At 42.0% G+C, this 20,745-nt stretch overlaps 7 protein-coding genes across 7 annotated transcripts; 4 read left to right on the top strand and 3 right to left on the bottom strand.

Annotated features, from left to right (window-relative positions):
• Nucleotides 1-1,212: 1,212 nt before the first annotated feature.
• On the bottom strand, nt 1,213-2,064 carry BDB00DRAFT_951150 (copper/zinc superoxide dismutase). The gene is made up of 4 exons (XM_053129584.1): nt 1,862-2,064; nt 1,610-1,784; nt 1,424-1,533; nt 1,213-1,343 (listed from the first exon to the last, which is right to left on the bottom strand). Exons 1-4 carry the CDS (start codon nt 2,028-2,030, stop codon nt 1,324-1,326), a joined length of 474 nt encoding a protein of 157 aa, XP_052983856.1. The 5' UTR covers nt 2,031-2,064; the 3' UTR covers nt 1,213-1,323.
• Nucleotides 2,065-7,157: 5,093 nt separating this feature from the next.
• Nucleotides 7,158-8,792, top strand: BDB00DRAFT_868190 (FAM50A protein; the record flags this gene model as incomplete). The annotated part of the gene is made up of 8 exons (XM_053126442.1): nt 7,158-7,256; nt 7,397-7,566; nt 7,659-7,909; nt 8,006-8,067; nt 8,151-8,270; nt 8,357-8,476; nt 8,572-8,667; nt 8,751-8,792. 8 exons carry the CDS (start codon nt 7,158-7,160, stop codon nt 8,790-8,792), a joined length of 960 nt encoding a protein of 319 aa, XP_052983855.1.
• Nucleotides 8,592-9,828, top strand: BDB00DRAFT_582573 (uncharacterized protein). Its single transcript, XM_053117936.1, has 2 exons — nt 8,592-8,667; nt 8,751-9,828. The coding sequence occupies exon 2, from the start codon at nt 8,894-8,896 to the stop codon at nt 9,725-9,727; it is 834 nt and encodes a 277-aa protein (XP_052983854.1). The 5' UTR covers nt 8,592-8,667; nt 8,751-8,893; the 3' UTR covers nt 9,728-9,828.
• Nucleotides 9,762-12,044, bottom strand: BDB00DRAFT_951146 (Pescadillo N-terminus-domain-containing protein). Its single transcript, XM_053129583.1, has 5 exons — nt 11,777-12,044; nt 11,421-11,687; nt 11,082-11,343; nt 10,008-10,979; nt 9,762-9,929 (listed from the first exon to the last, which is right to left on the bottom strand). Exons 1-5 carry the CDS (start codon nt 11,875-11,877, stop codon nt 9,879-9,881), a joined length of 1,653 nt encoding a protein of 550 aa, XP_052983853.1. The 5' UTR covers nt 11,878-12,044; the 3' UTR covers nt 9,762-9,878.
• A 283-nt stretch (nt 12,045-12,327) lies between these two features.
• BDB00DRAFT_803295 (uncharacterized protein) lies at nt 12,328-14,528 on the top strand. Its single transcript, XM_053122002.1, has 3 exons — nt 12,328-12,392; nt 12,465-13,006; nt 13,089-14,528. The coding sequence occupies exons 2-3, from the start codon at nt 12,580-12,582 to the stop codon at nt 14,456-14,458; spliced, it is 1,797 nt and encodes a 598-aa protein (XP_052983852.1). The 5' UTR covers nt 12,328-12,392; nt 12,465-12,579; the 3' UTR covers nt 14,459-14,528.
• Nucleotides 14,529-15,169: 641 nt separating this feature from the next.
• BDB00DRAFT_868186 (uncharacterized protein) lies at nt 15,170-15,565 on the bottom strand (the record flags this gene model as incomplete). The annotated part of the gene is made up of 2 exons (XM_053126441.1): nt 15,170-15,297; nt 15,370-15,565. The coding sequence occupies 2 exons, from the start codon at nt 15,563-15,565 to the stop codon at nt 15,170-15,172; spliced, it is 324 nt and encodes a 107-aa protein (XP_052983851.1).
• A 2,486-nt stretch (nt 15,566-18,051) lies between these two features.
• Nucleotides 18,052-20,494, top strand: BDB00DRAFT_756099 (major facilitator superfamily domain-containing protein; the record flags this gene model as incomplete). The annotated part of the gene is made up of 10 exons (XM_053118881.1): nt 18,052-18,322; nt 18,431-18,519; nt 18,649-18,721; nt 18,882-18,904; nt 19,004-19,093; nt 19,197-19,214; nt 19,310-19,448; nt 19,552-19,806; nt 19,904-20,192; nt 20,278-20,494. The coding sequence occupies 10 exons, from the start codon at nt 18,052-18,054 to the stop codon at nt 20,492-20,494; spliced, it is 1,464 nt and encodes a 487-aa protein (XP_052983850.1).
• Between the last annotated feature and the right edge of the window lie 251 nt (nt 20,495-20,745).

The raw sequence follows: 20,745 nt of genomic DNA, 5'->3' as shown, positions 1-20,745 counted from the left end.
ATTACAACAGCAACAACCGAATGTTACATATCATCATGCTACAAGACAATCACCGCGGTCACCGCGGCAACAGGCTCCAATAGCTTCTAGTGGAAGCCCTCGACTTTCTTCCTGGCTTCCAGGTCTTTTCCATTTTAAGCAACCAAAGGTAATAGGGAATATTTGGGATAAATCTAGGTCGTCTCGTTTGCTAAATGTTAGAAATTCCTTCACTATAGGTTTGCTCGATTGATTGTTTGGCACGCGACGAACGTGAGGCTATTGGAAAGATAACTCAAGTTTTGGAGGAGGTAAATACAAACAACAGATAGTAAAGAAAAGAAGAGAAAAGTATTTTTTTATTAACAGTGTGTATGGCTACATCAATCGGTCAGTGTATGGATGGCAGCATTGTGGAACGTCGAGATAATGAAGGCATAATCCGGCGGAAAGGGGAGATGACACTGCCTGGCAACGGTAAATATTGTAGTAATTACAAGCAGGAGAGGATGATGGTGGCTCACATAATATTGAGTGCTTGTGTAGATACAACGACCAAGGCAATCTTGTTGCGTTTTAAAGTGGATGTAACTGTTCCTCCACGCACATCTGCCAACAGCAGGACGCGTAAAGTTCGGGTCAATTTCATACAGCAGCAAGGCGATGCAGTAGCTCTGATGGCAGCTGTCAGGATGGTTGATCGGACTCTGCAAGCTTATGAACAGGAGGCCGAACTTATCGCTACGGCGAACGGATGGACACCACAGCCGACATTCGTTTAATTGAGCCAATACCCTTTCTTTACCAACTCCCTCTCTCAATTCATCACTAAGCTTTCACATCTTCCTATTATACATAGTACATATGCATACCATATTGTATTAAGCGGCTTTGCCTTTTATTTATACTTACCAAATAGTATTTTCATCACTTCTTCAATTTCAATAAGATGGTCTTCTTTTTTCGTGCTTCGCAATAAATAGCGATGCGAATGCCAAAGATTATACTTTTTCCCTTAGCTTTTGATTTTGTAATGCATAGCCACCAAAGACGTTTTTAAGATTATGCTGCATCTTCGTGAGTATGAAGTCAAGAAATTATTTAGTTGACCAGCCGAATGGTTATGGTGACTTTAAAGCTGTGTGTCATTCGACATTTTTGCTTATTCCGAATTTCCAGCGGCGCTGTTGATCTTCCCTTTCCCGAGTTTCGGTGCAAATGGCGAAGAGTATAAAAGCTACGACGTCTTTTCCTTACAGCCGTATATGTTTTAGATTATATTAGCTAATTTATATCGGCTAACTACTATATAGAGTTCTATTTACAGGACCGCACTAGCAGCTTTTAGTTGGAAGTGTTAGGAACTACACATTCATAATAGCAAGTGGATTAGTATTGACTTTTCGTGTTGTAATGGGTTGAAAGAAAAGGTGAAAAAACTCACAGCCAATGATAGCACAAGCCAAACGGGCACCAGCGTTACCAGTGGTCTTGGATTCGGGGCTGTCACCGCGACCGAGATCATCCTCGCCGGAGTGCAAAACAAGACCGCGTCTAATGATGCCATCAGTCATAAGCATCATTGATTCACCCTGTTACTAGCAAGTAGCTATTGATAAGCTATAATTACCCCAAGATCGAGTGAGGACCGAGCAAGTTGACATTGTCGATATCCAACTTAAAGTGCGTTGTGCCATCTTCACCGACTTCGACGTTGCCAAAGTCACCAACGTGGCGAACATCATCAAAAGGACCACCGTGGGTCATGTTGAAGGGGTTGTAGTGACCACCCAAAGAATCACAGCCTGTAATATGGGCATGAGAATGTTAATTGCAATAGATAGAGAGAGGGGAGGGGATAAAAAAAGTGTGATCATTATACCATTGGTTAAATCGCCGAACTGATGGACGTGCAAACCGTGCTTGCCAGCGGGAACACCAGTCAAGTTGGCATAGATGGTAGTGGGCTCGTTGGGGCCGCATTGGTGGAAAGTGACATAGCCATAGACTGCAGCGGCAGCTCCTTGCAAGACAGCGATAGCGTTGACCATTGTGGGATCGAGGAGGTAAAGGAAAAAGGTAAAGAAACTTTTTTTGTTGGGCTCAACTTTTCTGGTTGGCGCTTTATATAAATAAAATTCTTCCAGATAGAAGGTGACACAGTATCCTCTTTTACATCAAGAGTACATCAAGTAGCATCCAGCACAGCATCCTGTTTCGGCATGGTTTCAAAAGGGAAAAACAACAGCTGCTCCCGCCCCCATCATATGTTAAATCTAGTCGTCGTCATCGCTTAAATCATCCGCGTGCCCGCGCCTTATCATGTATTTGCGTTCCCCGAAGGTTCAGGTAGTGCACACTAAAGACAGACGGTGGGTGAACTCCTCAGTCGACAAATCAACTTGGTTATTCGCGAATCCATAGGCGTAGATGCTCAATCAATTTTCCTTTACATGTAAGATACATGATACTGTCATTCTCATTATCAATTCTAACTGTGCGATGAACGGGAGTTGATGATGCGGTGTACTAGGATGTAGTACCAAGATCCTCCTCGAAGATACTGTTCGTCTTCACTCTGTGTCTTTGATATCCAGAAGTTAACAAATCCGAAATAAGCTTGACAGTTTCATGAAGCATAAAAGATGCATCAGCATAGCAATTGAGATCTGTTCAACCGTCAATATTCAATTGACGTGTCTCGTTTCTTTACTCGGATAAAAATACATAAAAATGGTAAAATTTACCCATAAAGCGTTCCTTCTTCGTTCCACCCGACGGCAAGCGATCTCTAAATAGAGTTTAGTAGATCTTTTCCCGGCAATTAATTTAATGAATTTTCCAGGTGGAGACATATATCAAAGAGTATTGTAAAGCTAGAAGGAAGGGCTGTCAAATGAAAAAGACGGTCTAAATTATTTTGATGTTCAAATCAGTGCATACGAAGTGGGTGTCACAAGAGAATGTTTCCGCTAAAAACATCTGAGTATGAAAATCACATCTGATAAAAAAACGTATTGCCGATGTAACTTTGGAATTCTCGCTCATACGAAAGAAACATGAATGTTCATATGGAAAGGTGAGAGTAACCATGATGGAAGTCAAAGGTGGAGCTTTTTAAGATCTCGAGAAGATGACAAGTCAACATTATTATACGCTATATCAAGTAATGCTGGACCACATGTGTCTGGGAACTATTGGTTTGACGCTACTTGCGGCAGGGCTAATGAAGAAGGTCACACAAGCAAACATGATAGGCATTCGTCTGACTTTTGCCTGGTATTTTTGCCTGTCTCTTGTTAGTAGCATTGTAATCTTTTTTCCGTGTTGACCGAAACGCATATTGCTTTCCGAAACTTTGTTCATTTATCAGATCCATTGTGAAAGAACTTTTTTTTATCAGATCGGCATTCGATGTTGTCTTTGTGTCACGTACCCCAGATCTTGAGGTGAACGCGTTCAGCAAGCGGATCATGATATGTATCCCTCCGTCAGAGACGAGGACTATTGGTACATTATACGCAGCCTACCATCACTGTTGCTGACCACTCATATATGTCTACTATATCATGTTCATTCTGATCATGTACATCTTTGACGATCATTCAGCTCATGTAAAAAGCAATCATCCTGATATTATTCTGCTCGTAGTTGGTCCCATTTTTATGGTGCATTCAGATAATAACCATTACAAACTTTAGGTCAACTTGAAGCCCCATAACTTTACCAAAAATAAACATTTATTAGTTTTGAGCCATAAGAATTATAGATGAACATCGTTAGAAATGATATTATGGTTTACATTCTCAAGGAACAAAAATGTTATGGGCCATTAAAAATAGTCAATGAAGGGACTATTTGGCTGGGGATAAGAAAAATTGAAACATGTCATCAACTGTCAACCTTAAAAAGGTGCTTGTGTAGCCTTGTGTAACCACGTCTGTTATAGAGCTGTTATTCCTATTTGCTATCATACATTTTGCTTCTCTCTTCTTTTCTACTATCTCACAAAGATGGCGCCTTGCTCTAAACGTCAAAAGACTACTTTTAATAAGACTAGTCAAAGTGGAGCTTTCACTCCATCAGATAGTAGTGTAGAAAACAGACAGGAAAATGTTGTGAGAAACGAGAAGACTGGGAGTTACTTGGAATAACGAGAAACAACCTTTATCAGATTAATACTGCAGTTATCTTACCCTAGGAGTTTTTTGCATTATATCCTAGGTAGCACTGTAAATGTAATTTGATTGAACGTATTTGGGGTAGAACCAAGAAGTGTGAAGTTCGTCTAAAATGTGTATACACTTTCAAAGCGTTACAAGAACATTCACATGATTTTCTTGATAGTGCAGGCAAACTTGTTACTAGCTAAAGGTACTACAATCACTGCTTATGATACATCAAGCCTACAGTCAAGATCTCAATGCTGAAGGAGCCACTGAAGAGGCTCAAAAGTTTACCAGCATAAGCTTACATCTCATAGAAGACCAGGCATCCACAACTAATTTTCGCTCTTCCATTCCTCCATGAATATTGCTTTTTACTACCACTTAGCGGAATATAAGAATAAAAAATTTGAAACAAAATAAGTTTTGTGTCGATTATTATCTGAATGCACCATACAATGATTAGTGTTACACTCAGTTTTCAATAAACCGCATAATAAGTGCATACATTTTGGGTCGTTTTCTACAAGCATGGAGAGAAGCGAAGCTACTATGGCCACTGAAAGTGCAATATAGATATAGGTGATGCTCAAAAGAAAGCATACTGATTCTAAGCCGTTGGTGACGCCGCATCATGTTGCCGTAGCTAACCAAAACTTGATGAATAATGACAGCAACCTTACAACGCATTATAGTCTTGTAATTTTAATATGAAAATGCGAGGGAGGAACGGGCCTACTCGAACTATAGCTTAGTAGTAGCAGATCATGGGACGGTTTTCGACCAAGAGCATATCTGCATGTACGAGATGAAGCCTTCTCGTTTTTAGTGGCCGCTAATGGGACTTTATTCTATAGCATGCACTGATAGAGGCGACTTTTACTATGCAGTAAACACAGTAACTACTTCTCATGCACATAAAGATAATAAGGATACGCTGTCAAATTACATTTTCCTCAATGCATCTACAGTAGTCCCCCGTTGATCAACCCCAAAGGAGGTCTTAGGGTGAAGCTGATGCTGGGGGTTGAAAAGAAAGTGTGGGTGGGCTTTATATAGAATCTATATGCTTTCTCATTCTAAATTGTCCCATCAAAAGGGTTGACATAATTGAGGGCTTAATTTATCTGAGGGTGATCTTAACGGAGGACCACTGTAATCCTTTAGAGCATCCAATTATAATACTTCTCGCTTTGCAGACATTGGACCTGAAGAAAAAGGCCGTTGCTAAAGGAGTGGTTCACTTCATTACGGAATGCTCCTTGCTACTACGCTACCCACGCTCTGCATATTTTGGTAAGAGATCGAATTCGGTACAATGTGAAAAATTGCTTCTTTGGACTATTTTATATTGTAAGGATGGATGTTGGACAGCTTGGTCATTTTTTGTCTCTACTCGATTGGCCTGCTTTCTATATGTACAAGAATGAAATGTAGATGCTGCATTCAGATGCCATACGGGTATGCTACCTAATGTGATATACTTTAGAAAATTTCTAGTTTGGGGCATCTGATGGGTGAACAAGTACTTATAAAAGAACAAGGATTAACATGTGTTCCGGATATCCCAAACAAAAAGTTATCAAAAACGAATCAACAGCAACACGTAACAAACGATCCGCTCCAGCTGGAATGCGGATAGGGCAGCTTAGCGACGATTGACCGCAAGCGGCATTAACAATGCAAGAGCCTTTAGCATTAACAAAATTGTCCATTGATAGGCGGTACACAGCAATTGATTTGATCGCATTCTTATGCTTTGTTTGCAAGTGTAATCTCTATCATGTAACGCCAAATCAATTAAGTTTCGTCGATGCTACATAAAAGCGCAGCATACATAATAAACTACATTATACGGTACCGATGAGATTGTAATCAACATCCGATTTGGTTTTATCCTACAGCACTCGCTCAACCTTCGCAACCTGAAACTAGGCAACACGGACGCCAATTTTGAGCAAATACTGTACATACTGTTCCAATTCAACCAACGTGTCTCAAATATTATGCTATCTCACGGGTACGACGAGTTATCCAATGTACACGGCACGATCAGTGAAAACTCCCTCGTACTACATTGGATATGTACATACTGGCGAAACTAATGCGCTTATAGAGGAAAATCGATGTTTGCTTCGTACACTACAGTTCGTAACAATCGACAATGACAACCTTAGCGGCGAGTTAGGATCTTCCAAACTTGATGCGTTTAGAGATCCACCTATCATGTTTCTTTTGCGAATGCTTCATGGAGGGACGTGGTATCGGCTGTGATCCTCTCCTTTTTTTACTCTACAAGTTCTTTCCAACCGCACCATTGACAATCCTAAGCAAACACACCAAGAAGCCGTCGACGCCATCATTAACGCAAAGCAAACCCTCTACTCCGTACATCGATTACAACTTACTTATTTTTAATGTCCATAAAAAAGGCTCATAGGCTTTCTGCGGTACCATATTTGGCGTGGACCGACATCGCTTGAATGACTGACGCTGACTTAAAACATTAGAGTATATCGTCCACATTCGCACAATAAAGAGGCTGGATATATGACAGGTACCAATAAGGAAGCTGAGTGCTTCCTCCATGTCGCTCTTCACTCAAGGGCTAAGAGATTTTGTATCGGCAAAACTGCACTTTAAAGGCTTGGAGATCAGCGACGAAGGGGCACACGATATCATCACTTGTCAATACTTGGAAGAAGTGATTCCCCATGACTATCCCGGGCAGACTACACAGACGCAATCGGTTTGCTGAGAAGGACCTTTTCTCCTATTACTTTGGCACAATAAACGATGTATCCATTTATGCTAAATGTATGGAAAGAAAGGGATAAGAAACACAAGGAAGAAGAAACTTGTAGACGGTGATTTGATACCGCGGCTAATGTGATTGGCAGCTCGGAACTACCCAAGTTCTATTCACAGATTGGATTAGCTACTGAATCATATAGGTTCCTGCTTCTCCCTCTTTTCTTTCTTTGCCCGAACTTTTCTTTTAAGAATTCAGCTATGGACTCCAAAGCCGAGGGACAACGTCAGGCGATGCTTGAAAAAGCACGTCGTAAGATTTATGAAGAATCTGAAAGGGAACGACAGAAGATTGCCAAGGTAACAAAAGAATAGCCACTTCAATGAAAGGCGATCGTGTTATTTGTAGAAGAGAAATAAGGGACGTTAGACATTCAATATACACAAACAGATCTTGAGAAAACAAATTAATAATTTTCTTCTTTTCTAAATAATACCAGCAAAATGAAGTGCGTGTGGGCTCTGATAAATTTGTGGCAACAACCAATGACATCGAATCACAACTGAAAAGCAGCACGATCGGTCTGACGGAACTGCGTGATTACAGAAAGATCAAGGAAAATTTAGAAGAACAACAAATGCGTGAAGCGGCCCAAACGGCGCCACTAAGGTACCGTATTCTTTCTCAATGGTGTGCGACCTATGTTATGTTTTAATAAAATCGAAACGTTCCTGTATGGAATCACCAAAATCCATATGTAGTGATGAAAAGAAAAAGAAACGAAAGAAAAAGAAAGCCAGTGTCAAATTATCGTTTGCCGTCGACGATGAAGAAGAAGAAGAAGAAGACGATGAACTTGCAGCAGCTAAAAAAGCCCAAAAGAAGCGGAAGATATTGAAGGATCCATCAGTGGATACAAGCTTTTTACCTGATCGTGAAAGAGAAGAAATCGAAAGAGTTGAGCGGGAACAATTGCGAAAAGATTGGCTAAAGAGACAGGAAGAGATCAAGAGTAAGTAAATTCTTTGTTTACTCTGATGGCAACGAGGTACATGAGTAGGAGGAGAGTTACTCACAGGATCTAGTTGTTTGTGTTTGTACCATTTAGAGGAGACCATCAGTATCACATATTCGTACTGGGATGGTAGTGGACATCGTAAAAATGTTCAGGTGAATAGGCAACACGGACGACAGATAGAAAAATATCGATTGGTTACTCGTAGCTTACATTTATTTCTTTTATTTTATTGTAGTGTAAGAAAGGCGATAGTATCGCACAGTTCTTAGAAGCATGTCGCCAACAGTTTCCACAGCTTAAGGGTGTCAATGTGGACAATCTCATTTACGTCAAGGAAGATTTAATCATTCCACATGTAAGCTTTTTCTTTTATCGAGGTGGACTCTATGGTATTTGTACTTTACTGTATTAATATCTGCTAACCGGGCACTGATTCTATAGCATTACACGTTTTACGATTTCATTATCAACAAAGCACGTGGCAAGTCCGGTCCTCTATTCAGCTTTGACGTGCACGACGATATTCGGTTGATTAATGATGCAACTGTTGAAAAGGACGAGGTCCGTTTTATTTTGGATCAAGCATGAGATCTAGATGTATTAGAGGATAAATAGAATATTAATATTGTGGCTTTGTCTTTTCATTCATCATGTAGTCCCACGCTGGTAAAGTAGTAGAGCGATCGTGGTATGAAAAGAACAAGCACATTTTTCCCGCCAGTCGTTGGGAAGTCTTTGATCCAGAAAAGAATGTAAGCACCATTCATACGGCTCGTTATGCAATGTGGAATTGTAACGTGTACTTACGCATCTTAACCCTTAACCTTTTATACAGTACGGCAAATACACAATCAAGGATTCTAAAAAAGCTGTGTAAATAATAATAAAGGATGTTTGATATTTGCCTTTAGTTCGGACTATCATGGTGGCGTTTGACATATGTTTACGCCGCTGCTTGCTGCTTTGATATAATTTCACATGCAGAATCACACAGAGCCTTCCGATACCTTCCCCTCTTTAGCCCCTGTATTATCACAACACGATATGCTTCCATGGTCAGACAAAGGAGGAGCCTCTGGCAGCTCTTCAAGCACTCTTCGCCAAGACGAAAATATTTCTAACAGCAGCCAATATCGATCAACCTCCAATGCTGCCGAATCAAGTCGCTTCCGTTCTCAACAACAACAATCTCGACAAGGACGAGTTGACGATCAAGCGTTTGACACATTTGGAGCGCCACGACAATCGCAAGCAACTTCTAACAACCCAGTTCAATTCCATTCTATGCAACAACCAGATCCTATACTTCTAAACCGCGGGCTACCACCTGCACCACAAGAGCACACGAGCGATGGCGCTGGCATTCAGGCTTTCCTAAACTCGACTGCATATACGGACGAGCTGTATGGTGAGGACCTCGTACCTGACTCAAACACCTACTTGTCACACCGACATCAAATGGACCATCAGCATAGTATAGCAGAACAACAACGCCAGCACCAATGGCAAGATTTGCTCCAGGCAGAGGATATCGTGGCATATTTGCAAGAAATGCGGTACACCGATGACATCTATGGCGCACCGCCAGCTGTGGAGGCGCTGATCAAGGAGGCACAAAAGGAGGTGGCGGAGGAGAATCAGGCCAGCAGCAACACGGAACAGAACTGTGGACCGGCTGTGCAGCGGTTAGCGATGGTACGGAATCACTTGATGGCTGAAGCGCGTGGCAATGTGGATGCAGCAGTCAAACAAGGCCAAACGTTACAACAGGATGATTGGGAGCAGATATTGTCCAAAGGAAGTGTTTTATGAGTTGAAAATGAAGAATTATTACAAAGAAAAAATAGAGGGAATGCTTTTGGCTTTTTGTCTTTAAATAAAAGAAACTGCGTTTGCTATATGTATACATGGAAAGGAAGGAAAAAAAAAGAATGAGAAACAAGGGAGAGGAAAAATGCAAAGTCTAGTTCTTGGCCTTCTTGAGAGCCTTCTTCTTGCGCTCCAATTTGGCAACCTAGAAAGGAAAAACAAATGATACGATCAATATATCGAGTACGATGAAAATAAGTAGAGTTAGTAGTCGTATGCTTACCTCGTCGGCCTTCTGTTGATTGCTGTACTTCATCTTCTCGTACAGCTTTCTTTGCTTGTTGGTCATCATCACATGTGCCATTTCTTTGCGTTCTGCTTCCTCGACGTCAGTAGCAGTTCGCTTCTTGCCCTTGGCAGACTTCTTGCCTTCCGCGGGGCTCTGGTACTCGGAGAAAGTGACACCAGCAGCTTCGGCCTTGAGCTCGCGCTCGTATTCATCCTCTTCATTCTCGGCCTCTGCAGCAGCGCCAGTCTCCTCCTCCTCTTCTTCTTCTTCAGCTCCGCTGCCCTCTGCATTGTCTTCTTCATCAATACCCTCCGGTACGTAATCACCTTCCTTGGCTTCAACGAAGGGACTCAAATGAGGGGGCAAAGTATTGCCAGGTTCGTACAAGCTGGGGCGCAAGATTTTGCGAGCATTGATACAATCGGCGATCCATTGAGGCTGTACATAGGCGCGGGACAAGACACGGTTGTTGACCTTGGGTCTATCGCTGATCTGATGGGTGATTCGTTCGTCGTCTTCAGCGTAAGGCGGGTTGGCACCTACAGTTGGGTCCCAGCTGACCTGGCCACCGCAGGATGTGATCATAAATTCGAGAGCGTATCGTGGCGTTTCGCGAGAAAGGAAGAACACGCACTTGGAGAACAGATGCTGCAAAGATGAAACTTCTTGCGAGTGCTCCTGGATTTTGCGCAAAGTAGCCACGTCTTCCGATTCTGCCTCTTCCTCTCCTTCTGCTGCGTTTCCGACCGTCTTAAACTCGTCTAAAGTGGTCTCAGGGGCGACGTCTTCACCATCGTTTCGCATACTGGCGGGCAACGCGCCGAGATTCAAGTTGCCGGTGTCGTCGAGTTTGGGGGGATAGGCAATGTTGAGCTCGTTGTAAAGACGGAAGTTGACGAATCCCATCAAGGTGGTGTAAAATTCAAGGAAAGTCAGCATCACACGGAAATCAACGTCGGTTGGTACCTATGTCAAACCCATCGTTTTAAGCGTCAGCCTTTCTTTAAACCTTTCTCTCTATCCAGATTCCCGAGCTTATGGCCTTTCAGCCGCAAAATGTGTGCTTACATCCTGTGCAAATTGATACGGCACAATCCAAGTGATGGTCTGACCCTTGATCTCAGCTTGGTAGTAAATGCCCTTAATAGAGAAAAACACCTTGCGCAAGCTTTTGGACTTTGCCACGTATGCTTGGAACTCGGCGATCAAACGTTGGCAGTCCTTGACCATCTTAGCCTTGATCTTGCTATCGGTGGGCATCTTGGAGAACAGATAAAGCATCGAAATGGCATCGTCCATGTCACGCAAGGCGTCAACAAAGCTCGGGTATCTACAATAACAATGAACCTTTGATGTGAATAACTCTCTTGCATTCATCATGAATCTACACAGGAATGTCCTTCTTACCTCTCCTTAACAATATGATCCAGCGAGTAAATTGGGCGATGGTTATCTTCCAATGACTTGGCTGTGCTGTATTCGCCCTTGTGAAGAACCTTGTTAAGCTTTCGGGCAAACGTTTTGTATTCACGGAATTTGTTCAGGAGAGGTTCATGAAGAAGATATTGAATGTCTTTGGTGTAGTAGAAAGTAGCAGGTGCGGTTGAACCCTTGTTGGCTTTCTTTTTGTTGCGTGGTTCGCGAGGATAGATGCCTTTTAAGATGCAAAGACGTCTATTACACAGGTGTTTCATTCATGTTAGATCGATCTATCTTTTGAGACATTTTGGATCTCGAAAATATCTTTCAGATATAGTACTCACCTGAAATCGGCTAGGGAGATCTGAAGCTTCTTCAAGGCTTGCTGTCTCGTAATAAAGTTGGCAGCGTTTCCTTTCTTTCCCTTCTTTTGAATTTTGGCCATGGTTTAGCACACACACAAAAAAATGATAGGGTATGAAAAGTCCAAAATTCAAGTCCTCGATTTTTTTGCATTGAGTAGCACACAAAATGTGGCTTGTCATCCAAGGTTTGTATCACCTGAGAGGCTCGCTGCTTGAATGATGATCGGCTTTCTGCGCTTGGTATGAATGTACAACACCAAACAGAAGAGACTTCATGGAGGTTACCAGCACTGCACTGAATAAAATCAACTGTTGATGGTGGCGCAGTCTTACGGTTATCGATTGCACAGTACTGCACAGTCTACACTATTCGGTATGCCTGTGAAAGTTTTCCAAGCAGTATGAAAAGGTACAGGTCAAAGCCCTTCAGCTTTACTGTTGTGCACAGCCACGCCTCCTAAGGAGGAAATTGTTGATGTATGCACCAGGAATAGAAAGGTATGATATGGTCGTAAAAGTTTTGTCTCGTACAATCCTCTCCGGTACGGACCAGCGATTATCGATAATGCTAAGCCGGCGCAGTTCAATCTATGCGGTTTGTATAAAACGTCGCACCAAATCTTGGAGTGTATGTCAGTGCTTTACTAAGAACCGTTTGACAAAAAAGGCTAGAACCTTAGAGCTCAATAATCACTGCGCGCATATAAGCTGGGGAACATATCAAACCCCCTTTAAAAACGTTTTTAACACAAAGACAGCCCAATTAAAAAAAAGCAACAGCAATGAGCAGCAACGGTGTAGTTGGCATAAACAACTCTGCCAGTGACGAGGTAGTGGCTACTCAAAAGGATTCAAAAGGCGAATCCCGTCACTCAGTGATGTCCGTCGAAGAAGAAGTGAAGCATGACAAGGGCGTCGATTTCATTGCTGCGCTACCAATCGAACTTTTGTCCTGGGTGTTCGCTCATGTGCCAAACCTACAGCTCGTAGAGTGCATGCTGGTGAACAAGAACTGGCGTACTCTAGTGGGGGATTGTCGGGAAGCATGGCGCGAAGTAGAGGTGTCTTCGAGCAGCGGCACATTGAACAATGCGATGTTTTTTAAAGTTACGCAGGCAGCAGCAGGCCATATCCATCGGTTAGAACTTACTGACCCCGGAGACCAGTGGATCCAGTTGATAAGCGAATGTAAAACTTTACATACCCTGCGTACGTACTTTTCAATCTTTACACGGTGTGGGAAGGAGAGCTATATTGTTGTTCTGATTATTATGGCGTTGTTCTGGTATAGTTATAAAATCTACAAGATTATCATCCAGCTTGCTTCTTCAAAATCTGCGGAAGGTCAGCCCTACATTGAAACGTCTCCAGCTATACATCCAGGCTGTCAACGACGATATATTTGTTCCCGTTTGGTCAATATGCACCCACCTTACGCATCTAGCACTGTACGTCAATCAGATACGAGCTATTGAAGATTCTTTCGACAATCTGCCTGTTTTATCAGACCTCGTCCACCTATCATTGCATGTATCGGTTTCTGCAATGGTAGATATGCCTCGCAAACTCGATAGCATATTCCGTGCTTGTCCGAATCTGGAATATTTTGAAAACGGTTTATATCCTTGTCCGACAGTGCTGCTCGAACGACTCCGGCAGCGTTTACCAAGACTTCAGCATCTTTTTTGGAAGGAGTTTCCTTTGGGGGCAAAAGGTTGGGACAGATCGGCAGTATCGACGTCTGAAGAACTGGGATCATCATCATTAACAATAACAACGAGTCAACGGTTGAGGACGATATCAATGCTGTTGGGTGCTAGAGACGTCTCACAGGGATATCAGATCTGTTCATTCTTGGCGCATAGTAGGAGCTCGTTGGAAACAGTAGAAATACACGGGCCATTAGGCATTGAACCTGAAGAATTCCGTGGCTGGGACGCGTTTTCCAGTTTGCATGGAGATTGTCTGCGGGCACTTACGCTCAAGCGTTTAGCAATCGATACCAACACCATACTCTCACTGCTGCGCCAATGCCGGTCACTTCATGCAATCACACTCGACCAGATGCCCCTCATACAAGACCCGTTTTTTGATGCCCTGTTGGATCTCGCGCACCTGGAACAGCTTCGGATCATTCGAGGATGCTCTCGATTAACGTCCGACCGTCTAACGTATTTCTTGAATAACATCGCATCACAAAGCGGAATAACAGGAAGTGATAACAATGATAATAAAGAGCAACAACACGCACCAGCACTCAAAGACATCCATTTGTGCAGCCATCTTATTAGCAACGCCAGCCTTGCTGCACTTGCTAACATACAAAGCATCGAAAAGTTGCAATTATCTGGCAACAGGAGCCTTGCTATCGGGGACGCGCTGGAAGTGGTAGCGAGGCAGCTTACCAATCTTGTCGAAGTGCGTTTGATCACGATAAGCGCCTGCAGCGACACGTTTATGATTAACTTGTCGCATCTGAAACGCCTGGAACGGGTAGAACTGCTTGCTTTGCGCCAAGTCAGCAACGACGGTGTTATGGCGCTCGCTAACAACAGCTCAAGTTTGAAATATATCGCGGTTCGAGTGTGTCCAATGATTACTCAGGAAGCGATGACTTATGCTCAACAAAAAAATATCTGTGTTAGATATGCTAAAGCTTGATTGTCATATCTGTATAGATATAGGATCAGTGTGTGTATCAATAAAGAACAGGTGTCGTAGTGATAAGGATGACAGTGTCATTGTAAAATGTGCACATAGATCTTGAGCTTGTTTTTTGATGCAAATTAGGAGGGTACGTTCACTGGTGATGATACAGCATTTTTAATGTGACAGCACTTTCATACATATCATAATAACCACTGGCAGGTTCACAGCGATGCTGCATGGGTGACAGTCGCCACTTTTTTTCTGCTTTTTCATATACATTTTTTATATGTCCTCTCATTTGTTTGAAGGTATCACACTTGCCATATAGAGCAGCAGCCTGGGCTACAAACCAGCGTCTTCTAGAGCTATGTAGCTGAACAAATGCCTCAGTTCTGAATTCCGGTACATGATGAGTGTCCACACTGTAAAGCATATACTTGTTGAAGGTACAGGTGATATTAAAACGATCATAGTTATATTACGGATATAGTTAAAAGTTAATATTAATTGGAAGACTAATGATGATACGCTTATAGCATTCATGTCTCTTCCTTGCTGTGCGGTGGTTGAGAAGAAACAAAATACATAGGAGGTGGTGCTTTAACTGAAAAAACCCTTCTAATGAGGGGAAAAGTCAAGCCGGATTGAGACGTTTGGTGAGGAGAACTAAATAAGAAAAGGAAGAGTGAAGATCAGATGTGAGAGGGGGAAGAAAAGAGTTGTTTATAGACGCCATGAGTGTAGTAAGGGATGTAGGGATGATGATGATGCCACATTGCCCAGGTCTAGCGCTTCCTTGGGTGTCGGTTCATTTGAGTCGTAGACAGTGTCCGAGTGGCTTAACTTGTCAACTTTATGCAGCATGCGAATTAATGCCGGCCAGGTCGTTATTCATTTGCCGCGAGACAATCCTATATTGGAACGTGGTGGTTTGTTCATGACATGGTCGATGGTATGTAGCTCGTTGACGTGATTGTTGGTGTAGTGCCGAAGGCCGTGTACAACTGCTGAAGTAGTGGTGTCAGGGATGGGCAGCTGGTGTAGTGCTCCCGTTTCGCGCGTGGTGCTCCGCAACGACAATCCTTGAGTGGATAGAATGGCAGCCAGTGCATTCTCCATCTGATGAGGCGACGGCGGTCTCTTGGGAAAGCGGCCAGATAGGGTATGGTGCAAGCACCTTATAATCCGCAAATTTGTAGGTAATCTTTGAATCCCTACTACTTTTTAATGTCACCTTAAAATAAAAAAAGAAGCGGCTACTTATGTTTTTTAGACCTTTAAAAATAATATTTGTGGATTAGATTTGAGTTCTTGCTTCTTTAAAAAAAGTTATAGGCTTCTGAACTTGGTCACTTTTGGCTGAGGGATAGCAAATTGAAACATATAGGATTATACTTATGCAAGCGGAAATCAAGTTTAGCCTTATGGGTAAAATATTTAAGCGGTCCAAAGCCACTTACGACTGGCTACTAACTTAGGTTCATGTTTGCTTTGCCTTCTCATGCGTATTCCACACAATTTCTCCATTATACCTCGTCCTAAAGATTAAAAGAAAGCTGCTAAATAGCACAATTGAACAGAAATCGGTAACTTCGTCACTATAATGGAGCAATTGCAGCTGCATATGAGGAATGTGCGACAACTCCTCTGCTGGCCTTCAGAAACACCTTCCTATTGCTTTAGACTAAGCTTTTCCCCCAATAACCCCACAAAGATTCGTAGATATTACAAAAGATGGTTTTATTATATAGAAGCATATAAGTAAAGGGAGAGGATGTCTGGGCAGAAGATGAAGAAGTGAGGATATTCATAACCAAAATTGCAAGCTCCCATCGGAAAGTAAGCATTGATGATTAAAAACTACCATATATAGAAGCGGAATCTGAAAACTCGAAATTGAAACAAATTTCAAAATTGTGGATTATAAGGTGTGTGCACCATATGGGGTCAACGTTCCTGGAGGGCCGGAGGCATCGAATGGTTTTGAACGAGCTGCGCCGACGGGAAAGTTCTTCATCCCGCCGCTTCTGGGAGATCGCTAATTCTACTGCGTCGTTCGGCGTGTTGTTCTCGTTCTTGAGCTTCTGATATCGTCGGTGCAGAGGATTGGTGGTAGTTGTTTTCCTCCAATAGTCGTCGCTTTCCGTACTCCAAAGCAGCGAGAGTTTAAATGATCTAGCCATGCTGGGTACAGGCAGAGAGTGTATCATAGACGGGTGACAAATTTTTAACTGGAGGTTTCGGATGCGAGCTTGCATAGATGATAGATCGGCCAGCATCATAAGTACGATCGTAGGAAATGAGCTGTTGGTGTTGCGCTTGAAAGTCGTTTTGACGCAGCTGTTTTGTGCTTGAAAGATGCCGGATATACATACATATATTATTACTATGCAGTTGCTGGTGTCATTTTCTAATTTCTTTAAAAAAAATATTGGTGGTTAAACGCATGATTGATGCATCCATTTATTATATCGCTGTGTTGTGTATGAAAATGATGACAGCATTATTAAAAAAGAAAGAGACAGACTCCTTGAAAAACTTGGGTAACGTATGACAAAAAGAAGGTTATTGGTTCCAGTGTTCTCTATCGTAAAATTCATTACAAAGAACTATTGCAAACTAGGAATTAAGCGCTTTAGTCCTCTGCTGTTATATGTAGCAATGTAAAAAGGTTTGAGATGGACACTTTTATCACTCATCATAAAAAAATTGCTAACTTCAAGGCTGATCCAATTGGTATATAATAGAGTGACTACACACTGCAGATCTGCAACCGAGAAAACCAGACATCTAGGAGTTGACGATCAATATCGTTGCTTGCTATAAACTACTTTCAGCCGTCATATTTTAGAAAAGGTTTGCTAAGCAGCCCAGTTCGCACCTTACATAATTCCGCTCTCACACGATTCCATAGCCGAGAATTATCGGTATTCCTTTCATTCCAATAAAGCCCAATCGATCAGAGAGAGCGTATCAACATCAATAGTGTGAGAATTCGAGTCAATGGTTTTTTATGGACTGCGTTCATCATATCCGTATCCCCGGTACGCATGAAATAGAGAAAGGGAGGAAGAATGTATGAAATAGGAATTCGACGTATGGCGTACTCTTTTTACTATTATTTTTTTTTTAAAAAATTTTATGTCTATAACAGCTCAATACCTAAGGGTAGATGTCACCTACAACCATGTTTACGTCAAAATACTATCCTTTGCTTTTTCCTCCGAAAGGTTGCTCTAGTAAGTCTCCGGAAAAAGTAACATGTCAAGCACGATGGGAACATAATTCTTTCAGTGTTAGCACCACCATCTTGTATTCTCAATGCCGCTGATAATGATTATTCTACTATGGGCCATGATTTTAGCTTGTTTGTGTATTGGTACCCACAACAGCAGCCGTGCGAATAATGGATGCGTATCTGTATATTCTACTGTTTGTTGATTCCACTGTACCTGAGTTCCACGCTTGTTTCCAACATCTCCCGTTTTACATTTACGAAAATAGGTCGCGTGGGTGTTCATCAATCATCTGTGCCATACAGTATAAAAGGCTGCTGCATAGCGTTTAGCTGCTAATGCTCGCATCAACACTTTTCTTTTGTAAACATGTTTTCGCGTTTTCGGAAAGACACTGGTGAACATACCAACTATAGCGACGAAAAGAAAACTGCGTTAGCAAGTGGCACTCAAATTGAGCATGCTGATAACGTTGAAGCTGCTATTGCCAAGAGCAACAGCTCGTCGGATGGGAAATCGGATAATTTCATCGAGCCAGATGAGAAGGAGCTTAGACGATTAATGTGGAAGCTTGATCGCCGGATTATCCCGTACATCTCCCTGCTTTACTTGTGCTCTTACTTGGATCGTGTTAACATCGGTATGTAAACACAATATATATAGTGTCAAGACATGTACTGATCATATTCATATATGAAGCTCACTATATGTCTCTAACTCAAAACATATGGTTTTTGAATGATAATAGGCAATGCGAAGATTGCCGGCTTAATGGAGGATATAGACATTACGGAGTCGCAATACAACTGGGCCTTATCAATCTTCTTTATCGGCTATGTAAGTTTCATTCTCATTGCTTATTAAAGTGCTCTATATTTTTTCTGGTTGTTGCGTGCTCGAAGTAAGAGTGACTCTGGATTGTAATGTGTGCTCACTAGACTTGATCACTTCTCTATCATTATGTAGGTTTTGTTTGAAGTCCCTTCAAATTTAATGTTGAAAGTTCTAGGTCCCAGAATATGGATTTCAATTATTGTAAGTTACTGCTTTAGAATGAAGAAGATTTGATACTCACAGCTGCTACTGGAACTAAATATGTATACTATTTGTTTAGATGATAATTTGGGGCGCTATAATGGCTGCAATGGCTGCATGCAGGAATGGTCCGGAACTAATGGTCGCTCGTTTCTTTCTTGGAGTAGCTGAGTCAGCATTGTATCCTGTAATTATTTCTTGCGAATTGCATATTGTCGATAAACATATTAACTATGATACATACATACTAATTTGTGAAATCATTTACTGTCGGTAATAATTCAAGGGCGTGCTTTTTTACCTTTCGGTGTGGTACACTAGAAGACAGCAAGCATTGCGAATCGCACTGTTTTATGGAAGCTCAACACTTGCAGGGGTACGTACCTGTTTTCGTACACGAAGTTTTTTTTTATCAGAAAATGAGATTAAGAACATTTTACAATTTTCGGACCGATCATTAACTCTAAGCAATCAATCAGGCATTCGGCGGCGTTTTGGTATGTAATGCTGTTACTGGAAGTACTCTATCGAATGTCATAATGCTTATACGTCTAATATCTTGTGCGAACGACCTTTTTATTTAAATTTTGAGGCCTACGGTATCATGCACATGGAAGGTTTACGAGGTCTTTCGGGATGGCAGTGGATTTTCATCATTGAAGCGATACCGACCTTGCTTCTTGGAGTACTCACATATTTTGTTCTACCTGACTATCCCGAGTCAGCAAGGTGTAAGTGTACACAGGATGAAAAAGTGATTTACCGTTAATCGTCCCTTTTTTTACCTATCAGCCTCTTCCGACTAAAAATTATGATCTGTTAATACTCTTGTAGTCTTGAACGAACGTGAGCGAGAAATTATTGTGATGCGAAATAAGCGAGATGCTGGTGTGGCTACAGACACACATTTTTCGTGGCATCAAGTCGGCTCTACTTTTATCGATTGGAAGATTTACGCATATTCAGTCATTTATTTGTGTGCAGCCATTCCTGTTTACAGCTTCAGCATGTTTATGCCTAGCATCGTGAATGGAATGGGCTACACGAATTTAACAGCGCAATTAATGTCATCTCCCCCTTATGCCTGTGGTAAGAGCCATCTATTAACCTTTTCTCGGACGGAGAGGAGTTCCAACCGTTCGATTCAAAAAACAATTCAATATCTTCTAATGATTGTGTATCATAGCATTTGTTTGGTGTATCATGAACGCTTATGATGCTGACCGTCGCGGTGAACGTGGATTTCATATGGCGTTCTCTGCGATTTTTTCACTCATTGGCTACGTTCTTATGATTACACTACACAGCACCAGCTCCGTTGCGCTATATATTGGGGCAATCATAGGCACTATGGGAGCCTTTGGTATAATTCCTCCAATGACATCGTGGTTTTCAAACAATTTCGGCGGGCACACAAGACGCAACGTGGCAGTTGCATTGGTTACAAGTTTCGGCAACACGAGCGGAGCCATCTCGTAAGTGATACTATCAAGGATCGTGCACTAACTCCCCTTTCTTTCATATCACTGAGACGATTGTATTATACTACTATTCTACAAGTGGCCAAGTTTATAGGGCATATGATGCACCGTTGTATATCAAAGGTCACACGGCTTGCTTGGTTTTGATGGCTGGATGTGCTGTAACAGCTTTAATGATGAAGTTCACTCTTTATCGCATAAATAAGAAACGGGACAACATGACACCGGAAGAGTACCGTATCGCTAGTGAGGGAACAGAGCTTGGTGAAAAGGTATTTAGAAAAAAGACATACTAGATTTTGAACATACATGTCCCTTTACTAAATTTTATACTGGATTGTAATTATATCTATAGCACCCAGGCTTCCGTTATGTTTTGTAATCACTAAACTGTTGGCAGGTGGTATTCCGCAAGATCGTAGAACATGACTAAAGCCCGGATTCAGGTACTGACGGTGTCACTTAGAGTAGCTCGTCGGGAATTGCTATACTGTATGCATATATTCATAGCTAGTTCATCCATGTTGTAATTGTACCTGATACTAAA

This window comes from Zychaea mexicana, assembly GCF_025766255.1.
Source record: "Zychaea mexicana strain RSA 1403 chromosome Unknown BDB00scaffold_8, whole genome shotgun sequence".
Classification (NCBI taxonomy): Eukaryota; Fungi; Mucoromycota; class Mucoromycetes; order Mucorales; family Lichtheimiaceae; genus Zychaea; species Zychaea mexicana.
Note: the sequence above shows the minus strand (reverse complement) of the source record. Positions and strands in the feature narration are given on the sequence as shown.

Excerpts from the sequence above, each read along its gene's own strand:
- BDB00DRAFT_803295 (XM_053122002.1), top strand. The coding sequence starts at position 12,580 with ATGAGCAGCAACGGTGTAGTTGGCATAAACAACTCTGCCAGTGACGAG. Across the intron at positions 13,007-13,088 it reads TAAAACTTTACATACCCTGC|TTATAAAATCTACAAGATTA; the intron begins GTACGTACTTTT and ends GTTCTGGTATAG.
- BDB00DRAFT_951150 (XM_053129584.1), bottom strand. The coding sequence starts at position 2,030 with ATGGTCAACGCTATCGCTGTCTTGCAAGGAGCTGCCGCTGCAGTCTAT. Across the intron at positions 1,785-1,861 it reads GTTCGGCGATTTAACCAATG|GCTGTGATTCTTTGGGTGGT; the intron begins GTATAATGATCA and ends CCCATATTACAG. Across the intron at positions 1,344-1,423 it reads GGCTTGTGCTATCATTGGCT|TTCCTAACACTTCCAACTAA; the intron begins GTGAGTTTTTTC and ends ATGAATGTGTAG.
- BDB00DRAFT_582573 (XM_053117936.1), top strand. The coding sequence starts at position 8,894 with ATGCAGAATCACACAGAGCCTTCCGATACCTTCCCCTCTTTAGCCCCT.
- BDB00DRAFT_951146 (XM_053129583.1), bottom strand. The coding sequence starts at position 11,877 with ATGGCCAAAATTCAAAAGAAGGGAAAGAAAGGAAACGCTGCCAACTTT. Across the intron at positions 10,980-11,081 it reads CGTATCAATTTGCACAGGAT|GTACCAACCGACGTTGATTT; the intron begins GTAAGCACACAT and ends GGTTTGACATAG. Across the intron at positions 9,930-10,007 it reads ATCAACAGAAGGCCGACGAG|GTTGCCAAATTGGAGCGCAA; the intron begins GTAAGCATACGA and ends TTTCCTTTCTAG.